This window comes from Exophiala dermatitidis, assembly GCF_000230625.1.
Source record: "Exophiala dermatitidis NIH/UT8656 unplaced genomic scaffold supercont1.4, whole genome shotgun sequence".
Taxonomy (NCBI): Eukaryota; Fungi; Ascomycota; class Eurotiomycetes; order Chaetothyriales; family Herpotrichiellaceae; genus Exophiala; species Exophiala dermatitidis.
Genome location: NW_008751649.1, coordinates 2242010 through 2262661, shown reverse-complemented (window position 1 = coordinate 2262661; position 20652 = coordinate 2242010). Strand labels below are relative to the sequence as shown.

Below are 20652 nucleotides of genomic sequence, written 5' to 3'. Positions count from 1 at the left end.
GACCCTGTCTGAATCCACGAGAGACTCACCAGTGATGGAGTCAACCTCACCCTTTGCATTCCTTCGAGTCCTCGAGGCTTTGAAGAATATCCAGCGTAAGGGCTGGGCAAAGCGGGGAATTCAGTCCCCAGAGAGCGTGAGTGATCACATGTATCGTATGGCTGTGATGGTTTGGATGATTCCCGAGGTATGTTCACAGAGGACCATTCACGAAAAGCCCTACTGCCAACTACTAGATCGACAATGAAATTCGAATGCGAGCGGTCAAGATGGCATTGGCCCATGATATGGGCGAAGCGATTGTTGGAGATATCACTCCGTCAGATGGCGTTCCAAGAGGTATTGTCTGTTGTTCCTTATCAGTCTTGAATCACTTTCTGATGTTTTCATAGATGAGAAGCTGCTCAAAGAACGCCTTGCCCTTGCCTACCTTGCATGCCTCATCAGACCGGTGAATCCATCTTTTGCCGATGAAATAGAGGAACTTTGGTCAGAGTTTGAAGCTGGTGATAGCAAAACAGCGCAGTTGGTCCGCAGTGTCGATGCTCTAGAGTGTATGCATCAGGCTGTGGTATATGAAGAGCGCTCGCAACTGGTGAAGGACCTTGGCGAATTCATGGAACTGGAGACAAAAGTCAGCGCGTCAGAGCTCAGAGACTGGGCTAAGTGTTTAAAGCAAGAGAGGGACACACTATGGTCTTCCAACGTGACACAGGATCTAACCTTCTTGTTTATCCTGGGTATATTACTACTTTTCCAAGTCTTTCCTCCTTCAAAACTGACAGCCCCATAGGAGGCCCTGGCGTAGGGAAGGGAACGCAATGTGCTCGAATTACTCAGGACACATCTTCTGTGCACATTTCAGTGGGCGATCTCCTTCGTGAAGAAACAAAGTCAACCTCGTCTGGGTTCGCCGACTTTATCAAGGACAGCATCAGAAACTCAGTCATCATTCCGGCAGATTTTTCAGTACGCTTAATACAAAAGCGAATTGAAGAATCTCAAATGGAAACAAAATCCATTGTTATTTTGGATGGATTTCCGAGGAGCTTAGACCAGGCCCGTGCTTTTGAGGAAAAGGTTGTTAGTTTCGATACAACATCAAACTCCTACTTACTGTCAATTATAGATCCGAGGAAGATTCTTTACCATACTTCTGAAATGCTCAGAAGAAGTTCAGCTATATCGCTTAAACCGACGCTCGGAGTCGTCTGGCCGGATTGACGATAATGACGACTCCATCAAGAAACGTTTACGGACATTCTCTCAGGAGAACTTGAAAATTGAAAAGCATCTTCAAAGCAAAGGTCCATTTTGGACGGTATGTAACCCGCAGATAGGGTATTCGCCAGGCTAACTAGCAAAAGATCGATGCTAATGGTTCTGCCGACGACGTGTACGCTTCCATCAAGGTTGTTGTGGACGAGATCACGAAAGATGCAAGTCAATAAAATGAGAACCACATTTGCGCGCAAACAATGCGGTGCCACGTCGGTCTTTCCTCTTTACTGCTGGAAATTTTATTCCGATCCGTTGACGACATATACGCTTCTGTCAATGCCGTTCTAGAAGGAATAATTCGTGATGCGGTTGCCTTAACAATGTCGTACGGAACTCGGACAGCTATCCAATCAATATGATGCTAACTAGACCCGTCAATGCCGTTGCCCTAATTTTGTACTTTGCATCATCCAGGCCGCAGCGGCGCCCGGTGACAGTGGGCATCTATTGGATTTGCGGCAAAATGTGATAAACTTGCCGCAGAAGAGCCAAGAGGGATGCAGCCTTGGTATCACGTGACTGAACTGCATGATCCGTTGTCCCTGTCGTTCTCGAGTAATCTTGGGTCTTTCACCATGCATAACTAGGGGCACAACTAAACGGACATGGGTTGAATAATGCTTGCAGCTCCCATGCCTTGTTTGTACTGTGGTGTGATGTCCAAAGCCATTGGTCCACGTAGACAGATACAGATATTCCCGTGAGTTTTATAGTTAAGTACTACAAAGTATAAAGCAGTTATCGCGGAGCAAGAATTGAAGTCATCTTCACTCCTACCATTGTAAGCATCACAGCCCTTATTCTCCAATAAAATTCTATACTCACCTACACATTGCAATCAATTTCATACAAGCCCGACTCCGCCATGTCTAACGCCAACGCTCGCAAGGAAGTCAACGACGCTATCATCAACTCCGGCAGCAATGCCATCGGACAGCTTGTCGACACTGCTAACTCGTCTAAGCGCAAGCGCGAGCAGAACAAGCTTGAGCGTGAGGCGCGCGAGAAGGCTGAAAGGGAGAAGGCCGAAAGAGCGAAGACGGGCGGCAAGTAACCGACCCATGGCCTACCCACGAGCATTCCCGCACCACTCCTTCGCCAATCCTCTTCCATCTACAGCAAGTTCGCAAACCAACGTTTGATGTGCGCATCGTTCCAGCCTTTACAGGTACCTTATTGGATCGCAGAAGCCGGCTCGAGAGGCTGACTACGGAGACCCTGGTTTCGCCGGCCTCGGGCAGCTCGATCAGATTGATCGAGCTTGAGGGTTTGCACCGTTATCTATCTTTGTGGGCTGAGGCTGGAGCGTCTCTCCTCCCGCCAACGTTGTATACTTATATATCCAAAATCATGCGCCCCGGCGCCAGAACTTTCATCGACGCCGCCCAGTCCATTGTTAGTGCCACTGTAATTGTAGCGGCAAGCGAGTGCATTCTGCCCCCTCACAACCAGGAGAGAGCTCTGGCCGCTATATATACGTAACTGGCCGTAAACGAATTTTGACTGAGAGAACTCCCACATCACTACATTTGCACCTAACATAAGACTTCTCCTTTCGTACATTTTTGGTGGTTGTGACGGACGACCTGATTAGTAAGGCATCCCCGCGAAAATTCAGGTGCCAGCTCCCTCTCTGTCATTTTAACCTTGTGTCATCCGCAGGCAGACCCTTTTAAGACCCAAGCTCTGTCGAGCTAGAACTCACCGATCCTTGACCACGGCTCACCTCCTTCGACATTATGGACATCAACAAGCCCATCGAACTCATTCACGACGTCCAGAAGCGACTCTGGGTCGAGCGAGTTAACCAAGCTCGCGTTGCAGGCCATATAACGAGCTGGATATCATCCTTGCATCCCAAAAAGCTTGAGTGTATGCTGGACTGTAACTTCCTGAACGGTTCGTACAACCTGTGCCAGAAGTTGCGCTTTTGCGACGGCACCACCTGGCTGCTCCGTATGCCCATCATCGGGAGCGTCTGCGACGAGTACGCCGACGAGAAGATTGCAGTGGAGGTGGAGGTACTGAGCCTCCTCCGCAATAGCAACGTCCCCGTCCCGGGCATCATTGCCTGGGGGCTGACAGCTGCTAATCCGCTCGGCCTGGGGCCCTACATTGTGATGGATTTCATCGAAGGGGTCAGCGTCAACACGCTGCTGCGGCAGCAGCACAACACCAGATTGCTCAGGGATGACATTTGCGATGATGACGTTAAATTCCTCTACCGACAGTTCGCCCGTATCCTCCTCCAACTTTTCCAGATCGACTTTCCTATGCTGGGCAGCCTCCCGACCCCCGTGACCGGATTTAACGCTCCTGTCCGGCCCCTGACTTTCAAGGCGCACGACATCCTGCAAACTGGAGGAGTCGATACTTTTGGTATGGCCTTCTTGATTTTGGTTCTCTGTTTCTTTCTTCCTGTTTTCATATTCGCCATCCTAGCGGCGATACCCTCGCTTGCTTGAGAAACAAACAAACATACTAATTCCAGATTATTCTAAGGCGACCGTACCATAGGCTTCTCTGACACTGCTGATTATTTCTGCTATCTGGCTGGCCAAGACTGGGCCCAATTCCAACGCCAGCCTAACTCGGGTGGCGGTCCCACCGTCACCCAGGCCAAATACGCTGCCCTTCGCGCCCTCCAGGCCGTCGCCCCGCAGCTTGTCGAACCTAGCTACGCATCTGGCCCCTACAAGCTCGTTTGTGACGATCTCGGCCTCGCTAACCTCATCGTCCGGAGCGCAGACGACCTCACTGTGGTCGGGGTGGTGGACCTCGAGTGGTCGTACGCCGGCCCCGCGCAGCTGTTCGGCTCGGCCCCCTGGTGGCTGTTGCAAGACCGGCTGAATAACTACGACACTTTCCTCGACAAAGAAGAGGCTCCCAGGGTATTAGGGAGGTATCTACGGAACCTGGACGTGTTTAAGACCGTGCTCGAGGAAGAGGAGGCGCGGATGCCAGGCCAGCAAACTATGGAGTTATCTCGCCTGGTGAGGCACTCCGAGGAGTCGGGGAGCATGTGGCTGCACATGTTGCTGTCGTGGGGGTTCAATCACCCGGATAGCCTACCCTTCACGCAACTTCAGGCGCGCCTCGGGCAGGAGCGGTGGAAGGAGCTGGAGGAGGGCCACCACGGAAAGGAGGCAAGGGAGTTCACGGAACAGAAGCTAGCGGAATTAGACAAGTATGACGAGATGGTGGAGAGGATGGAGTCCCTGCAGGATGATGTAGAAAATGGGAAGATGACGATAGAGGCGTTCGTTGCAGTACTCAGAGAATCAAACGGGTTTGGAAAAGCCTGATTGACTGCTTTATGGTTTTTGGATTTCTCCCTTCTCTCACACTTTCTCCAGGCTGTAACTCGAAGACTACGGCACACAAGAGAATGCATTCACTATCACGATATCAACCTGTTTGCATGCAGATATAACGTTCAGGAGCCATGTCCAAAAGGTCGTATCACCCCAGCGAAGTATTTCGCACAGAGCATTCACAATAAATCATGTCCAGAATTTCTCTCTGCTGTGTACATTGATACACCGTTCTTGATGCGAGTGATTCTCCGTTGGGACCAAACTTGTTCCCGAACACCATGATAATAGCAGCTTGTGAGACAGTAATATCGTCGAAATGATTTTGCCCCAATTCCACCTTCCTTTCTCCACAAGTTCTCTAGCCATGTGAATACCGAGTCTCATCTCTTCTTTGGTTTCTTGAACGTCACCTGTTCTGATGTTTGGGTAACAGAAGTTTCTGGTGTCAATTCCTGGGGATCGAGGAGCCTCAGCTCATCGTCACCTATAGCTCCTAAGTCCGAGAGGTTATGGCTCTCCAGACCCTGTGAGAGTCCAGATGAGGAAGGGAATTGCAGATCGGATTCCTCGGAGACTTCAAAATGTATATCGGGTGGTATTGCATCGATTGCCGAGCAAAGCCTTTTGAAGTGAGCAGGCATCCAGGTATCATAGACACTTTTGGTAAACTTATACGCCGTCCATTTCTCTTTCCCATCAAGTGCGGTAAAGCTGAATTTATAAATGGAATGACGGTAGAACGTGGTCTTTTTGCCCTCGATCACAGGGTAGTGGCCATAAATCCTCACGGTCTCATTATCGTGCGAGATAGAAAAGGCGAGGATCTCCCGATAAAGCTCTTTCTCGCGCTTCACGAGCCGGAACAGTTCCACGACTCCTCGAACGGCGAGCGTCATGCTGTGCGCGTTCTGTCGATCTACCACGTCGAGTGCGGCCGCACCGCACTTCACTTCGCTCGAGAAGAAGGGGAAGTACATATACCATGTCCCCATGAAGAAGGAGTTGTCGAAGAGGTCGCCCACGAACGGCTGGAGTTTCTGAAGTTGATCTTCTGTGAATGCCGAGCGTTTGAACCCCACAGAATAGTCTGGTTGAGGTCGTGTTTTGGTGACTGGGATAGAATTGTTCCAGCCCTCGTTGACGCTCTCAATGAGACACCTGAAATGCTTCGCTCCTTGAACCGCCAATGACTGCGCGGAAGGGACTATGAGTCTTGCGATATCCTGAATGACCTTTGCTTCGTTTCTGTTCTGTACCATCTCGCAGGTATCCTCGAAGAAATCATCCTGAAACAAGGAATGTTCGGGAACTATCTGCTCGGCTTCAAGCAAGGACTTGTACTCTTTCTTGCTTGTTGTTGTAGGACCCTCTTCACTCCGGCCAACATACTTGCCCATAAAGCTGCCTTTCGCCTCGAGAAGCGAGTTGTAGCGTGGGTCTTGATAAGGAGCACTCTTCTCCTCTCTAGGCTTCTGGTCACTCGGTGTATTTGAGCTGAGTACGCCAGACTCGCTATCCGACCGCTTTCGGCGAAGGGAGGTGGCGGATTTCTTTCTCGCCAATAAGTGACTCATTTCGCCACTTTCGTTGAAGTATCCTCGCGGCCAGTGGTATGTCTGCGTCCAATATGTAACAGAATCCACGTCCTGAACAGAGGGGCTAGGACAAGATGTTCGCGGCCGTTTTGGAGAGGGCGGGTTTAGTTGCTGTTCAGTTTCTCGTTTCCGCTTCGGAGGCTTCGATGGTAGAAGGGTAGGAGGTGGGTGCGCACGCTGTATTGGGTCAGTCTTCCATCACAGCATGACGTTGGCGACTTACATGAGGACTTTTAATGTCGCTGACTGGAGATGGTAGAGGCTGCTGGCTGGCTTTTGGTTGAGTCTCATTAACCTCAATCAAGCGGTCCAAACGGGCGCTCCGTCGAAGAGGGGTTTGCTTTTGTCCCTTCTTGATGCCTTGAGGGCGTTTCCCTTCGCTGGTCAGTCGAGTACTGAAAGAGGGAGCGGATGAATGACCTTGGTGTGGCAGATTCAAGGACTGCCTTTTGGTCTTCTGAGCGGTTGCACTGTCTCGTCGTGCCATGGTTGCTCCAAATGAGGGAGAAAGGAATGGGCAGGTTCATGTAGTTGCCAGCGAAGTGCAGTCGCGGTCGGACCTTAAGCGCCCAGGCTAGGTTACATGTGACATCACCTCAAAGGGGGATGGCTGGGCTGTGGCACTTCTTGGCGGTGGTATGGATCCACGCTACTTACAAGCAACACTTGCGTGTTGCTTTGTCACACCAACGAGGCAACAAAAGTTCCGTTTCATCCTCATCAATCCTACAATCGGAAGAGCACTATGTCCATGCACTGAGTGTTCGTCCCCCAATGTCATTGGCTATTTCCCTGATGATTTCTCGTGGATCAGTCACCATGCGAGGGTCCCGTTAGCCCCAAATCACTGTTCCACGGAGTTCCGCTTTCTTGAGGGATAACCTTAGTGGGTTCTACTCAAGACTCTCCTCCACTTGGTCAAGCTCATGTTTGGTAGTTTTTCATCGAGCGCATCATCTGCCGTCAACGTTACTAAATGACCGAATGTCATGCACTCCCAGGCTGAAAATAACACCGAGTGGGCCGAACGTTTTAAAATGTGGAGGAGAGGAAAGAGAAGCTCATTGTTGTGTCTTCACTACAGCACTAGGTCCGGCGTGTCGGAACTACCACATCGCCAGCACATGAAGCCGCGAGTGAATAGCACTTGCGAGGAGATCCAAGCTCAAGTAATATGCTAGGAAACTTGGTGTCGTGAAAACAACCTGGTGACAAATCTCATCAGCTCATCCTTCACTACGCTAAGAACACCGCATGGTTCGCAACTCACGCTCATGCCTTATACATCTTCTTCCCTTCGATAAGACTAGGCCAATCGATACTACACGCAGCTCAGGTACTCAAATGACCGGAAGATCGAGAGTTTTGCGCTGGCCGATGGTAAAGACGGCTGGTGCCTTTGCGTCGCTGTTGCCTACGGGACGGAGTGAATGTTTACCAGGTACCCATCCTCTTTGTACATCCCATATCCTGGCAGACCCTTCAGCTCGTCCCTCCATGCTCTCCAACTAGAGAGCGGTAGTGAATGGCCCTTATGCTCTTACCTAGCCAAAAATCCCGCATGCCAGCCATCCTATCCGATTTCGTTGGCTCTCTGTCAAGGACAAACGTCTGCACAGCCCCACAGCTACTGCCGGTTCCATGTCGATTGGCCGCATGTGCACGCTGTTATCAGGTCGGCCAATCAATTTCCACAAGGTCAGTACCGTTCACTCCATTCCAACGTTCCCCCACACAGCCTTGCTTGCATGAAACCGCCTCCATCCTGGCAGCGAAAGGACAATTGCTGTTCAGTGTCCTGCCCTCATGAGTCTGCCTTACCCGCCCCAATTTCTATACCATGTCCAACTAAGTATGACCCCGCCGCCAGAAACGCCCAACAACGAAGGCATGAAGGATGCACGGTTGCCAGCACGCGGTGGGAATCCGACTTCAGCGATGAAAATCATCTCCCGACGGCTCCTCCGGACGTGCGTTTGAGTCATGGATGGACCACTCCAGTGCAGTTGGTTTGATGGTTTGCGTCCTCGGTCCAGTTTCCCACAGATCACTATTCATGCCGATGGAGGCAGTTTATGTGCGGTCACGGTTACCGAGGAAAGTACAGTATCAGCAATTGAACTCCTGTCTTGTCAATACACAAACTTCTACAGAGTGCTATGGATAAATCAACATCGTAGGTTGATTGGAGGGCCTCCTCCAGGCAGCGGCGTGGCCCGAAAAGTGGCCATGATGGCGCTCTGGCAACAATAACCGAGAGTGAGCCCGGGATTTGGGCCTTCCGAATACGTGAAACACCAAAAACTGGGGAACCCAGGGGGCCAAGTTGTGGGAACCTTCAAAGACTCAGGGTTGTGCTCATAGTGCCTCAGTGCTAGCCAAGCCGAGCTCAGGATTGCACAGCCACAGCTCAGAATGGCTCAGTCACGACACGGGTCAAATAGCGAGATGCTCAGGTTTGGAAACGGAAATGGACTTTGGAGAGGTCAAGATTCACCGCTGAGTATAGTGGTGTAGGCTCATAGTCGAGGCCCAAAGGGGGCCCCTGAGCCCGAACTGGCTTCTGAGAACGGGCATCAGACAAGCTCCCTCCGGCTCGTCTAGTGCTCGGGCGCGCTCCCCCGTACTCTACCGTGGCTCCCGCGACGCTCTCCCGTGCTCGGCCGGGCATCCGTCACGTGCCCGAGTAAAGCGGCCGCGCTCCCTTTCCTGAACGAAAATGGTAATGGACGAGTCACAGTTCGGGGCATATATAATGTATATATATATTTAAGAGACTATGCCTCAACCAGAGGTCAGAACCCAAACACCTCTTCAAACACCTCTATATCTCTTCCCGCGCGGACTTGGGTCCCAAGAATTCGTCTCACGTTCCTTGCTAGACCAGCGGGGCCGCAAATAAATACACTGGCAGTTGGCTGGGAATGCGCCTGCTTGCTGACCCTCGCATCAGGCACTCTAATGATATCCGCGTCGCCCGAGTCCTGCCGTTGCTGATGTCTGTGAGGCCACAGCGTTGAATATGGACGCTGTGGCTGGGCGTGATTCTGTTTTCTGTTCCTTATCCCGGAATCCTGATCATTTGTCGCTATCGCTTTTCCTGGCTGGGTCTGCATTTGACTTGATGTTGACATCGATTCGCCAGTTGCGTCACCGCCAGAGCAAGCAACAGAGTCTGAGACAGAGATAGAAGAAGAACTTGGTGTCAGAGCATCGGCGACAATGGTTGACAAGTCCGGACGGCGGCCGAGTCGATGGATCTTTATGACTGCGTGTCGAGTGCCAGTGGCCGGCGTCAGTACGGATGTTGTTGTCGTGACCAGCTGGTAGTCCCCGAAGGTATATCCGTCTTGTTGTGTTGTGTAGATATCCACGGTTGCGTCTGGGGTCGAATCTCGAGCCTTATCTTCTTGGCCAACGACTGTCCATTGTTGTCCTTGAGGTTGCTGCGACTTCTGAGTCAGAATGTCGATTCCCCATTGAGCGGCGGCCGTGGTCTTGACCAGCCAGATCATCTTGATGGTACGTCCCCTACCCCGACTGTTCCGTTCCTCGTTGTCAGGGGAGTGGTCTCCTCTTGAGCCGGGACTAGACAGCGACGGCCTTGATGCAGGGTCTGAAGCGCTTTGAGTCTGCGCGGCCATGAGAGCCAGGTATATTGGAATGATGTAGGTCGCGCCGACCCCGCCTGCAATGAGTATGATTGGGCCATGTGAAGCAGCAGAAGCATTGCCATCGGGTTGAACCCATTTCATCTCCTCAAGGAGTCGTGGGATATATATCCCCGATCCGCCGTATGGTCCTTCAACCAGTAAGTCCACAGTGGACGGATCAGAAACAGCGGCTGCTCTTGTAGTGGTAGGAGTAGTAGAAGGGTTGATTTCCCTCCTGCCCCTTTCTTCGCTGTCTGTGTGGCTGTTGTTGTTGTTGTCGTCGTCATCGTTCCAGCTTGCCGCCGACCTTGCAACATCTGCGAGATATGACGTCTGCGGTCCACCGGTGTTCTTCAGCACGAGCTGGATTTCCGTTTCACCGGCTCCTTTAGGCGCGTTCTTACCGTCGCCTTCATAGTCTCGAGCATGCACGACGGCTCGCATATTCGCAATTGTGAATGGGTTCCTCGGTTGTAACAGTTTCCAGTACACTCGGCCGCTGGCTTGCCGTAAATAAACATGTTGTCCTGGCTGAGCCCTAGCCCAGGGACTTGACGCGGATACTGTGAAATTGACACCGATCAGATCGACATCACTATCGCCTCCTCCCGCAAGCAAGTCACACGTGGCCTTGACTTTCTGACACTGCCGACTCCGCCTCAGAAGCCCTCCAAGAACCCAAATCAAGCCTGTCTGCGCAATATACAGCCTCACGCTTGGGTAGGGCACATGGACCCAAACCAGAGGCAAGATCAAGGCGCTTAGCAGAACATGACTTCTGTAAAAGATAGCATGGTACCATCCCCGAGCCCTATTTCTCACAGCCGGCAGCGCAAGACCCGCCAAAAGAGTGACCGCGGCAAAGGCAGCCAGGCCGAAGCGGACATCGCGGTCTCGAAGGCGTTTGGCCAGGACACCTATTCTGATAAAGAAATGCAGATACAGCACCGCATGGATGCTCAGCAGGACATGGATGATACGGCCCAGGAGGCGATGAAACACATTCAATCGTTCATGACCCAGTCCGGTGGCTAGAGTAATTGGTGAATTTGGAGACTTGATTGCCCCCATCAGGTAATGGATGGGCAATTGGGACACGGCGATATGGCCGAACGACTTGGTGAGATGCATGTAGTCTGTGCCAGTCGCGCGGAAGGCAAGGTAGACGAGCCAGAGAAAGTAAAGGAGACCGACGACTTGGGTGGATAGAGGGCCAAAGTCCGTCGCCGTGGTCGTGCCAAGAATCCATCGTATCTGACGAACGAGGCTCTCGAATTCCCACGAAGAGGGAGAACGATATGGCGCATTCTTACTGTGTTGCCCAAGACTGCGCCGTGGAGTTGGTGGACGCTGATCAGTCCGTATGAGTCGGGACACACTATCACATGATCTGAACACTTGACGACAGAAGTATATGCTGACAAGGAGCGTGATGGGGCTCAGCCATGCGTACAGGCCCGAGAGATCAAGTTGCCGGCGCCGTTCTTCGAGTTGCGACGGTGTGAGGCTGACGAAAGTGTAGTTCAACATCTTCATGTGCAAATCTTGCTTATTCGCTCACTGGTTCGTTCGCCGGCTTCTTTTCGCCTTCTTCTGTTCATGTACCTTCTCTCCCCTGATTCTGGTAGGACCTTTCTTCATGCTGTCCCTAGCAACACATTGTCCAGTAGGTGGGCGCAACATGCAAGAGCCTCTTATCGATCCATGGACAAGGGAATCTGTGCCATAAGCGCCAACGACAACCATCAATGACACTAGCTATAATAGACTTGGTGTGATATACCTCGTCTGGCCCAAGGGATCTTAGCAACTATTATTTGGACAGGAAGCACGGGCTGCTGTGGGCTCGTTGGAGAAGTTTTCAAAAGAAGAAATCGATTAGGTGGCCAGGACGCTAATCAGGTATGCTGTATATGTGGTTGTCTGGATCAGAAAGGCTACGGGCTGATAATAGGCGGCCTTGGAGGAGGTCAAGGAGCATTGAGTAATACGAGGCATCCTAAAATAAAGGGAGAGGTCGGAAATGGTTCCGGCTTTGTCAGCCTGACTGATGCCAAGCCAAGGCTGAAGCCCCTGGCCGGGACTCAAAAGGGCCAACCATCATCGCAAGTGCAGTGCTCGGGACGCAGACTCAATCGAGAGGCATCTAATCACTGGACACAGCGCACTAAACGGACAATATGAGGCCTGGGATCACCAGATTTCGCGTCACGACGTGTTATCCCCAGACTAGGGTTTCTGCCCAATATCATTTCCTTCTGCATTACGCGAATAAAACTCATGCCGACCGCAAAAGAACGGTCTTTGAAGACCAGACCACCCTTTCTGACAATCAACAACATTAGGAGCTATGCAGCACAGTTAGACAGGAACAGGGCGCTTGCAATGCTGCGCTATGCCGCCAAGTATGTTACCGCTGTCAACAATAGCAAGGAACGCCAGTCCAATGCATGGCAAGCCGGGTGCTTTCTGTGGATGTTGGGTGTCTCAAACCTATCATCCATCAATAGCTGTCGAGGCGCTTGTAAAGCAATCGGTTTCCGACTCCGACAGAGTAGGGCCCTTCAACAGTCCAATAAACCCGTTCGGAACAACTGGGTACACAATGGATGCCTCAGTCCTATTCCACCATGTCTTACCCAACAGAATGCACAGTTCACAACGGTCCACCACGTCGGATGTAGTTGCGCGTCCATCTTCATAACCTCGTAGAACTCAAAGTCAACGGGAGCCTTGCGCAGACTTCTTCTGCACAGCTTCCTGACTTTCCCTCCCAGGGCCGGTAACCGGTTCAGGAGACTGGCCGGCTTTCGGATCGACGTCATCATCAGTGGGAGTCCGCACCTCCTCTTGTCCCAATTCGAAATGCGGCGGTTTTAGTATCGGCTTCGGCTTTTTCGGCACGTTCGTGGGCGATATGGCTTTGTTCGTCTTTTCAATGACCGTCTCTATGCTGTCGCTCTCGGGCATCTTTCTTCTCGGAGGATCCTGGACCTCTTCCAGATGTCGAGTGCCGCCGGGCGACAATAAGACTTCGCTTTGACGCCGTTGGAGTTCTTCGAGTTTGGCAACAGGGTTCTGTCTCCCACAATATTGGCATCTCCAATACAAAACACCGCGCGAAGTATGCAACAACGATGGCAAAACTGGCAAAACAGATAACGCAGCAGACTGTAACTGGGAGGAGGACGGACGCACCCAATCTTCTTGTTTCGGTACCCCTTCGGCTGCCGGTAGATTTCCTTCTTCATCTCTCTCTTCGCCCCAGAAACTGGGCCGCCGGATTGGTGCCGGAGTTACGGGTAAGCTCGGTCGTTCGACTTCGGTCGGGAAGTCTGTTATTCTAATGCTGGGCCGTCGCGAGGAATCTGCGGGCGGTGAGGTGACAGTCGAGCCGGTAGGGGACCGCTGGGAAGGCGTGTGGTGTAATACTTGTAATTTTCCTTTTCGGGCTTGATGTAAGGACTGTACGTATCGTTCAATTTCCGGCATGTCGTCCCACGCATTCGTCCGCTGCTGGAAGGCTGTCCAGGTATCTGTAGGAGGACTCACTGAGGCAACATTGCTCCCAAGAGTAAGGTCAGTGGCATCAGCTTCTGGCGTTGGCGCTGAGATTTCTACTGGAGGCGAGGGCTCACGTGGGGGCGGGCTAGGTGATTTCGGTTTCGGGAAGACTCGAGTCGGTTTGGGGGCTCTCGTTTCCCAGGGGAATATCGGTTTCGGTTTGGCAGGCTCTGGCACCTTTTCGGGCACTTCGTACCACATGTCCTTGGGTGCATCGGGATACCGAGCGGGAGGCTGGAAGAGCTCAGTGTCTTTGGACATGTCGTAAATCTGTGTCGGGAAGTTTGCGGCTTCGGGCTTCGAATGCGCTGGAGGTGGTTCCCTACACAAAGATATGAGCACTTCCATGATTCCCTACAATACCGTCGCTTACCGTGTTGGCTGCCATTCAGCTTGGGGAGCTGAAAAGCGTCTCTGTTCAACCGTCGGGGTGGGATTGAAGTCGTTCCGGCCTGTAGGCGTCGGCGCATCACCAAGGGGCAGTTCCATCGTCGTAGTTTGATGCGAATCGGAATGAGAAATGGTAATCTCAGGAGGTAGAGGCACTTGGCCCTGATGTGATGATGACGGTTGCGGCTGGGAGCCTTGACCTGCGGCTGATCCTTGATGCGACCAGTCGGCCACATACAAAGGCTCCTCGCCGCGCACATAGTCCTGTACAGTTTTCTTCGACCGATAGTTCCGAGTGTCATACCGGGTAGTAGTCTGGAGATGTCAGTGACTGACTTCTTTCGTCGCTGATGTCTACAGACCTTTCGACGGTAATGCTTGTCGTACTCAGCCCACCACATTCCCAGCAGTTCGCCATAGACGCCCGTGTTGAACCTGTTATCTCTCCCTAAAGTCCAAGGCTTGTCTGCTCCTATGAAGTGGACCACTGCAATGCTGCTGGCAAAATGGCGATAGGCCGGTTCGTATTGATAGTTGCCGCTGGGGGTACAATTGTATACGAAGCTCAGCCTCTGCCATTCCCGAAAATGCATGTTCAGCAGACCCTGGTCTGCTCCATCAAAACTGATTCCTCGCTGCGCTAGGGCTAACAGCGCGTAATAATCGGCCATGTTGGGGTTCAGCACGAGGAGACCGCTGTTGAAGCAATCCGGCCAACCAATGTCAGGAACTGCGGCGAACTCAGTCTCGAGACTGAGCAGTTCGTTGGGAGCTCTGAGTGCCACCATATCTGCATCCAAATAGACTATTCTCTTGTACTGTGTCTGCCTCCATAACTCAATCTTGGTAAATGTCGATACTAGGTCGGGTCGGCCCATGAGATATAGGTTCGCCGGGTTCTGGTTGACTATCTGTTGCACAGGAACAATTTCGTCGTAGACGGTCTAGTGCAGTCAGTGCATCATGGCCGGACCTGAGAGAGAAGAGAACAGCGAACCCGAAGTTCTGTAATCGTGTCGCCGGACAGTTTGTCGACCACGACAAAAGCCACTAGAGGAGCCTTTGCGCCTCGGTCTTTCAGGGAATGGCCCAACACCATGGCACCTGGAGCGGAGTCAGCTCTTGTACGAGCATATATCCCTCGCAGAAACATACCCGGAAGGTAGGCATCGTTCATGAGCAGCTGGACTTGTTGTTAGTGACTTGAGTTCCCTCTATGCGGGGAAGCGCATGGAAGGGATGGAGATGGAGAGAGCAGCTCACCGTCGCAAAGACAGCTGCGCCGACGGGCGCCATGATGGCGGATGCAGCGCTGAAGGAGAGACTCGGTGAGTATAGGGATGGTAGAGGCAGATGGAAATGCGGATATAGGTAGGGAATAACAATAAACCTCAGTACAACAGCAATCGCAACAGTCCAGGTCTCCAAGTGAGCAGAGCGGGAAAAATGCTCGAGATGTAGAGCTACTATTGTCTCATGGTTCTGAGGACTTCCTACTCCCACTACACCAACTACTGCAGTGTGCTGTGAGGTGATTTGCCTCGACGTACTCTACCTATGTTATGCACTTGGGACCGAGCTTGCTGTGGAGGGACTTCCTTATTGTCCACTACAACTGCCAGTGCCAGTGCCTGGTAGGTACGAGCAATCAGGTAAAGATGGGTCCTTGGGGTCCTCCAGGTGCAGCACTCGCCCTTGCGCTCGGTGCTAATTGGCAGCTGTCCCTCCCCCCGCGCGCCCACGATACGGAGCTTTTTGTAGCTGGACTCGAGAGGCGTGAGGCTAGTTTGAGCCCCAGTCGTTGGGAGCTGCGAGCTTCTTCCTTAGCTGCACAAAACATCTGCCCTCAGCCAAACAAAGAGCTTCCTCTTCCCTGACCATGCCTAGGTTATCCACCACATCTGCTGCCTCTGACCGCATCCACGGCCCTCGTGACGTCGCTTTGGAGAATGGACGGTGATGGAATTGTCCACGAGATCGATGCGAAGACGGTGAATACATGGCTGATCCAGGTTCGACTCCAGACTACGATTCGATGTTGTTCTCGTCTGCAGCCCAGTTCCCGCTTCAGGTGGCCTCCCCACCCTGCAATGACGATGGATCTACTGCCGGCGTGTAACTGCTACTGAGCAAACCGAGAAAAAAAAGGAAGGCTAACGAGAGTGACACTGTGGGAACACATGTGCACAATCATGCGATGATGGACCCGGAACTCGAGGATGCCCGTCAAGTCAGCCACAGAAACAATCTAGTGCTCTAGCCACGGCTCGCCCTCTCTTCCGGCGATAAGCAGACGTGTCGTCCAATTTCAACGCCTTTGCTAGGCTCCGTTATTGCTATTCCGTGGCAGGCTATTTAGGCGAGTTTAGGCACTGGCAGCCTTCATCCAATCGATCCCCCAGGTTGTCAGCCTTTTCCTAGACCTTCCGACTGCCTTTCCCCTACTAGCACCTTTTCCAACACGGAACTTTGTGGCGGGTGGCTGGTTGCCATGGTGTCCTGCTCAGTGTGAACGAGCTTAATGTCCTCACAAGAGGTTGCTGGCTCCCATCAATCAGAGACAATATCAGACCATCTCAAAAGGTTCGCACCGTGGCTGCTCGGTATCCTTTACCGAGCACACTTTTCAACAGCTGCTAAGGCCACAAGGCACAGACGCGGCGCCGCCCGCCTGGCAAATGCGTTACACCTCAGCTTCCAGGGACCGGCCGGGAAATATGATGGTCCTGTGCAGGAGCCTCTAGGAGGCGCGTTCCGCTCTCAGGAACACAAACAGACAGCCGTCAGTGCGCTTCGGGACAGAAAGACAGGTTGAACATTGCGCACTACTCTAATTCCACCGCCCCAATCAAATCTCAACGCCACCTGAATATTTCCGATTTGAAGGCATGCTAGGTAAGAAGGGTATGGCAAGGCAACCCACATTAAAAAGCACATGTTGTTTGTCCCGTCTATCAAATCTCTCGTCGCGGCTAGTTGCCTGCAAACTCTCCACAATAGAATCTTTCCATTTGTGGTGAGACACCTCTCCACACATCAATCTACAACATTGTGCATAGCATACAATGGATGTCTTTTTTTTTTCTTTCGCCCCTCGGATAGTCTCAAACAGAAAAGAAATTTTGATCTCTTCAACCCAGCAATCTCTCAATATCCCTCAGCGTCCCTGCACGCATTTCTTTACGCTGTCTACCAGCACTCTGCTCTCCAAAAGCCTCGCTGGCGAGTTTCCTCTTCTTAGCTTGGATTTCTAGAACCTCGTCTTCAATCGTACCCTCGACAACCAGTCGAATCACCTTACAGTTTCTGGTCTGTCCCAGTCGATGCACGCGGTCCACCGCTTGATCCTCGATCGCCGGCGCCCACCATGAGTCTGCCAGTATGACTTGATTGGCAGCCACAAGATTGAGGCCGACCGAGCAGACAGACAGAGATGCCAGCAGTATCTTGCACGAAGGGTCTGAGTTCAGCGACTCGATCGCGGCATCACGGCCGGCAGAGTTCATCTTACCATCCAATCGCGTAAACTGCAGTCCGTGGCGGACCAGTTGAGCCTGCACCAGATCCAGAAACGAGGTCCATTGAGAGAAGACGACCGTTTTCACGTCTGGGTCCGCTTCCGAAGCCTTTAGAATTTTGACCAGTGCCTCGATCTTGGAACTGGTTGTGTCGGGGTCGATGTCAAGATCCACCTCGTCACCTTCGCCAATCCCCGCAGCCGGCTCAACCAGTTGGTCAACGTTTGTCAGCTCAGCACGGCACATGGGACACTTGCGCTGCGTCTCAATGACTCTTTGGATGCAGTCCCGACAGAAGACATGAGCGCATGCCGTGATTACCGGGCCTTTCAGCGAGTCCAGGCATACACAACAATCCTCCTGAGAATCGATCTGTAGCTGCAACAAGTCCTGGAGCGTCTTTCTGTTGGCTGGGTTCATCACGTCTGCAACGGTGCCTTCTTCGATGAGCTCAAGCAGCTTTTTCACTCTTTCCTCGCCGCACATTTTCCAATGGTTGCAAGTCTGGCGCAGTCGAAGAAGGACTTCAAGAAGGTGCGTCATGGTCTTGTCTCCTTTCCTAGTCTTTGCGGTTTCAAGTAGTCCCTTGGCCTCGCTCCTGAATGCTTCGTATCGTTCCTGTTCATGAGGCAAGAACTTGATTGCGTATTTGTGGAAAGTGATCTCTGGAAGCTTCAGATCAATGAACTTCATATCCTTCATCCGCCGAAGGCACAATGTCGACACAAGGGCTTGCAGCAGCAATCGGGCGTTATTTTCGCCGTTCTTGAGCGGCCGAATAAGCGTCGAGTTGAAGATCTCAAGTTCCGTCAAGCCACCGGAAAGACGCAGGAACTTGACGTGTGAGTACAGATCCTTGAGGTTATTTACAATCGGGGTTCCGGTGAGCACCCAGCGGGACTGCGCGGCGAGCTTGCATGCAGCTTGGGACATTTTGGCCTTGGGGTTGCGGATTTGATGTCCTTCATCGAGCACGATCCGACGCCACTCTAATGAGAACAACCCTCTGGCTGCGGGCGTAGGTAGTGGCTCCGAGGTGTAGGCTGGGAATAGTTCCCGCGTCATGGTCTGGTAGGTTGTAACTACAATGTCGTACTCTTTCAGCTGCTTTGGTGACAGATCTGTATTTCCCTGTCCATGGTATGTCAGGACCCGTAGAGCGTATTTGTTCTTCACGTGCAAAGCAGCTTGCTGGCTCCAATTACTCATCACGGACAAGGGGGCTATGATCAGCGTGGGATGGCCGTTCTTGTGCGGATCCGCCAAAATGAGGGAGATGACTTGGATAGTTTTGCCTGGGAAAACAAAGTTAGCAGAAATTTCACCACGACTGTATAAATTGAAACCCTCGAAAGAACGAGACATGGTGGGAAGTGGAAGGCAATTAGGATAGTGTAGCGAATTGCGAATTCTGGTGCGTCAGTGATCAAGGAAGAGAACTCACCGAGACCCATGTCATCGGCCAGTAAACCTCCACTAGCCAACTCGGGCGCTTTGGTAAAGGAGAAGTTGGTGGCAATGTTGGTGTAGACGTTTCCAGCCTTCTTCCACAGTTGCACGACATCGCCGCCGTCCTTGGGCAGCTGCGGCGACTCGTGGTCGAGCATCCACTGCAGGCCCTGTCGCTGGTACGGTAACAGGACCGTGGCCAGCTGCTCCGGCTGGTCAGCCAAAGGCATCTTCTCCAGCACATCTTCTGTCGCGCCGAGTTTGTTGACGACATCCTGAACGTCGCGAGGGTTGAACATGGCCGTAGTCGTGCCGGCGAGGAGCTGGTCGACGGTCTCCAACTGTGGCTGCTTGCTGCCATCGTCCTCTTCCAGACCGGTCCCTCCCATTCCAAGTGCGCTGTAGCGATTTGGGCCCTCATGATCGATGAGATCGTCTTTGGAGACGCCGGGTTTACGAAGCATGGCGGCCGCCGCCCTCTCTCGAGCTTTCCGCTGCTTTTCAGCTTCCTGTTCGCGTTTCTTTCTTTCTTTTTCGGAACGGAGGTAGTCGCTCACCGGGAGGCGTAAGTCCTTCATCTGGCGAGCCAGCGCGGCTCCGGCCACGGGGTCACTGGGCCCAAACAGTTTCAAACCGATGGGACAATCATAGAAGCCTTTGGGCCCCGTTAACGCCCCTTCAACCAGCAATGATCCAGAATCCATCAGCGGAGCCAGCTTCGCAGCCACTTGGCGCGGTAGGTGGCCGATCTGGTCGCGCAGCACGTTGTCTATGCGGATCGCATTGGTGTCGTACGGGTTGCTGGGTTCGCGCCGAACCCGCACATATTCTCCTACGGTTGCCCGTCCGTCGTAGTACCGGCACCCGACGATCTTGGTGTTCAAGATCCCGTACAGTTGGTAGTTTTCGTACACGTCATCGTCGAAGTCTTCCGTTAGGTCAATCTCCCGCGCTATGTCTGCTTCGTCGTCTTGTGTCGATGGGAAGGTGTTGTGTTTTGTGGTGGTCGCGGATCCAGGTGTTGGTAAAGCCCAGCGTTCGCGTTCAGCTTTGCTTGCTGGTGTTAGGGTCGGTTGGCTGCGGTAGTAGTCACTCGATGGACTTGACTGTGATTGCGAGTTTGGGTATGGCCCTCCATGGCTGGCTCGGGCTTGACTGGATGGTGGTGGCGTGGGCAGAGGCGCGGATCCATAGCCATGATTGTTCTGATTTTGCGACGATGAGAATGACGAGCTTGATGTCTTTGCGGCTTTTGAACGTGATGGCTCATTCCTGGAATACGAGGGAGATTCGTCGTCGCCGGTAAGATCAACCACCTCGATGGCATCTGCCTTTCTCTTCCCTCGTGGTCTAGGCATTGTTTTCTGAGGACTTTAAGGTCATGCAGTGCTTGAATGATGAGATGATGCGGTTGTTGAAGTTGATGGTATCAGTGATGGGGGAATAGCAGGATCTCGGAGAATACTTGGGCACAAGTACTAGTGTACCGTATTATCAGGTGCCCACGCAGAAAGGTGGTGGGTTGGTAAAGGGACCAGGTACAAGGCTGTACGTTGTAGCAGCGGCTTGTGGGAAACCTTCACAGAGGTACTGACGGTATCATGCACAGCCTGCCAGTGGTTAGATAAATGCAAAAAATTGGTGGCCACAAACAGGCAGACAAGGAGAATGGATTTCTTGAAGTAACCTTGGAAGGCAGACGAGAACAACAACTGATTAATAAGGCGGCTTCTTTACCCTGATTTCGGGCTGTTCAACTGCTTGACGCGTGTGAAGTCATAGTTGATGAGGTTGTTTACCATCAGCCGGCGATCTTCAAACGCGCGACGCGGATACGTGCCGATCCATAAATAATGTGTCAGACGATAAAGTCATGCGGGCAACT

The 20652-nt window shown here is 52.3% G+C and overlaps 7 protein-coding genes across 7 annotated transcripts; 3 read left to right on the top strand and 4 right to left on the bottom strand.

Moving 5' to 3' along the window:
- Nucleotides 1–34: 34 nt before the first annotated feature.
- HMPREF1120_05128 (cytidylate kinase) lies at nt 35–1451 on the top strand (the record flags this gene model as incomplete). The annotated part of the gene is made up of 6 exons (XM_009159291.1): nt 35–187; nt 237–339; nt 393–740; nt 794–1080; nt 1130–1321; nt 1368–1451. 6 exons carry the CDS (start codon nt 35–37, stop codon nt 1449–1451), a joined length of 1167 nt encoding a protein of 388 aa, XP_009157539.1.
- A 695-nt stretch (nt 1452–2146) lies between these two features.
- HMPREF1120_05127 (uncharacterized protein) lies at nt 2147–2335 on the top strand (the record flags this gene model as incomplete). The annotated part of the gene is made up of 1 exon (XM_009159290.1): nt 2147–2335. One exon carries the CDS (start codon nt 2147–2149, stop codon nt 2333–2335), a length of 189 nt encoding a protein of 62 aa, XP_009157538.1.
- A 685-nt stretch (nt 2336–3020) lies between these two features.
- Nucleotides 3021–4586, top strand: HMPREF1120_05126 (uncharacterized protein; the record flags this gene model as incomplete). The annotated part of the gene is made up of 2 exons (XM_009159289.1): nt 3021–3660; nt 3784–4586. 2 exons carry the CDS (start codon nt 3021–3023, stop codon nt 4584–4586), a joined length of 1443 nt encoding a protein of 480 aa, XP_009157537.1.
- Nucleotides 4538–7184, bottom strand: HMPREF1120_05125 (uncharacterized protein). Its single transcript, XM_009159288.1, has 3 exons — nt 6614–7184; nt 6417–6568; nt 4538–6370 (listed from the first exon to the last, which is right to left on the bottom strand). The coding sequence occupies exons 1-3, from the start codon at nt 6678–6680 to the stop codon at nt 4979–4981; spliced, it is 1611 nt and encodes a 536-aa protein (XP_009157536.1). The 5' UTR covers nt 6681–7184; the 3' UTR covers nt 4538–4978.
- Nucleotides 7185–8988: 1804 nt separating this feature from the next.
- Nucleotides 8989–11382, bottom strand: HMPREF1120_05124 (metalloreductase Fre8; the record flags this gene model as incomplete). The annotated part of the gene is made up of 1 exon (XM_009159287.1): nt 8989–11382. The coding sequence occupies one exon, from the start codon at nt 11380–11382 to the stop codon at nt 8989–8991; it is 2394 nt and encodes a 797-aa protein (XP_009157535.1).
- Nucleotides 11383–12567: 1185 nt separating this feature from the next.
- On the bottom strand, nt 12568–15096 carry HMPREF1120_05123 (glycogenin glucosyltransferase; the record flags this gene model as incomplete). Its single annotated transcript, XM_009159286.1, has 7 exons — nt 12568–12924; nt 13045–13732; nt 13784–14115; nt 14163–14744; nt 14798–14904; nt 14956–14983; nt 15064–15096. 7 exons carry the CDS (start codon nt 15094–15096, stop codon nt 12568–12570), a joined length of 2127 nt encoding a protein of 708 aa, XP_009157534.1.
- An 866-nt stretch (nt 15097–15962) lies between these two features.
- On the bottom strand, nt 15963–20554 carry HMPREF1120_05122 (uncharacterized protein). The gene is made up of 3 exons (XM_009159285.1): nt 18763–20554; nt 16392–18613; nt 15963–16340 (listed from the first exon to the last, which is right to left on the bottom strand). Exons 1-2 carry the CDS (start codon nt 20123–20125, stop codon nt 16932–16934), a joined length of 3045 nt encoding a protein of 1014 aa, XP_009157533.1. The 5' UTR covers nt 20126–20554; the 3' UTR covers nt 15963–16340; nt 16392–16931.
- Nucleotides 20555–20652: the final 98 nt, after the last annotated feature.

Coding starts and splice junctions, on each gene's coding strand:
- HMPREF1120_05125 (XM_009159288.1), bottom strand. CDS start 6,680: ATGGCACGACGAGACAGTGCAACCGCTCAGAAGACCAAAAGGCAGTCC. Junction 6,569..6,613: donor CTTGAATCTGCCACACCAAG/GTCATTCATCCG, acceptor TGACCAGCGAAG/GGAAACGCCCTCAAGGCATC. Junction 6,371..6,416: donor GCGACATTAAAAGTCCTCAT/GTAAGTCGCCAA, acceptor GACCCAATACAG/CGTGCGCACCCACCTCCTAC.
- HMPREF1120_05122 (XM_009159285.1), bottom strand. CDS start 20,125: ATGCCTAGACCACGAGGGAAGAGAAAGGCAGATGCCATCGAGGTGGTT. Junction 18,614..18,762: donor GGCCGATGACATGGGTCTCG/GTGAGTTCTCTT, acceptor TTGTTTTCCCAG/GCAAAACTATCCAAGTCATC.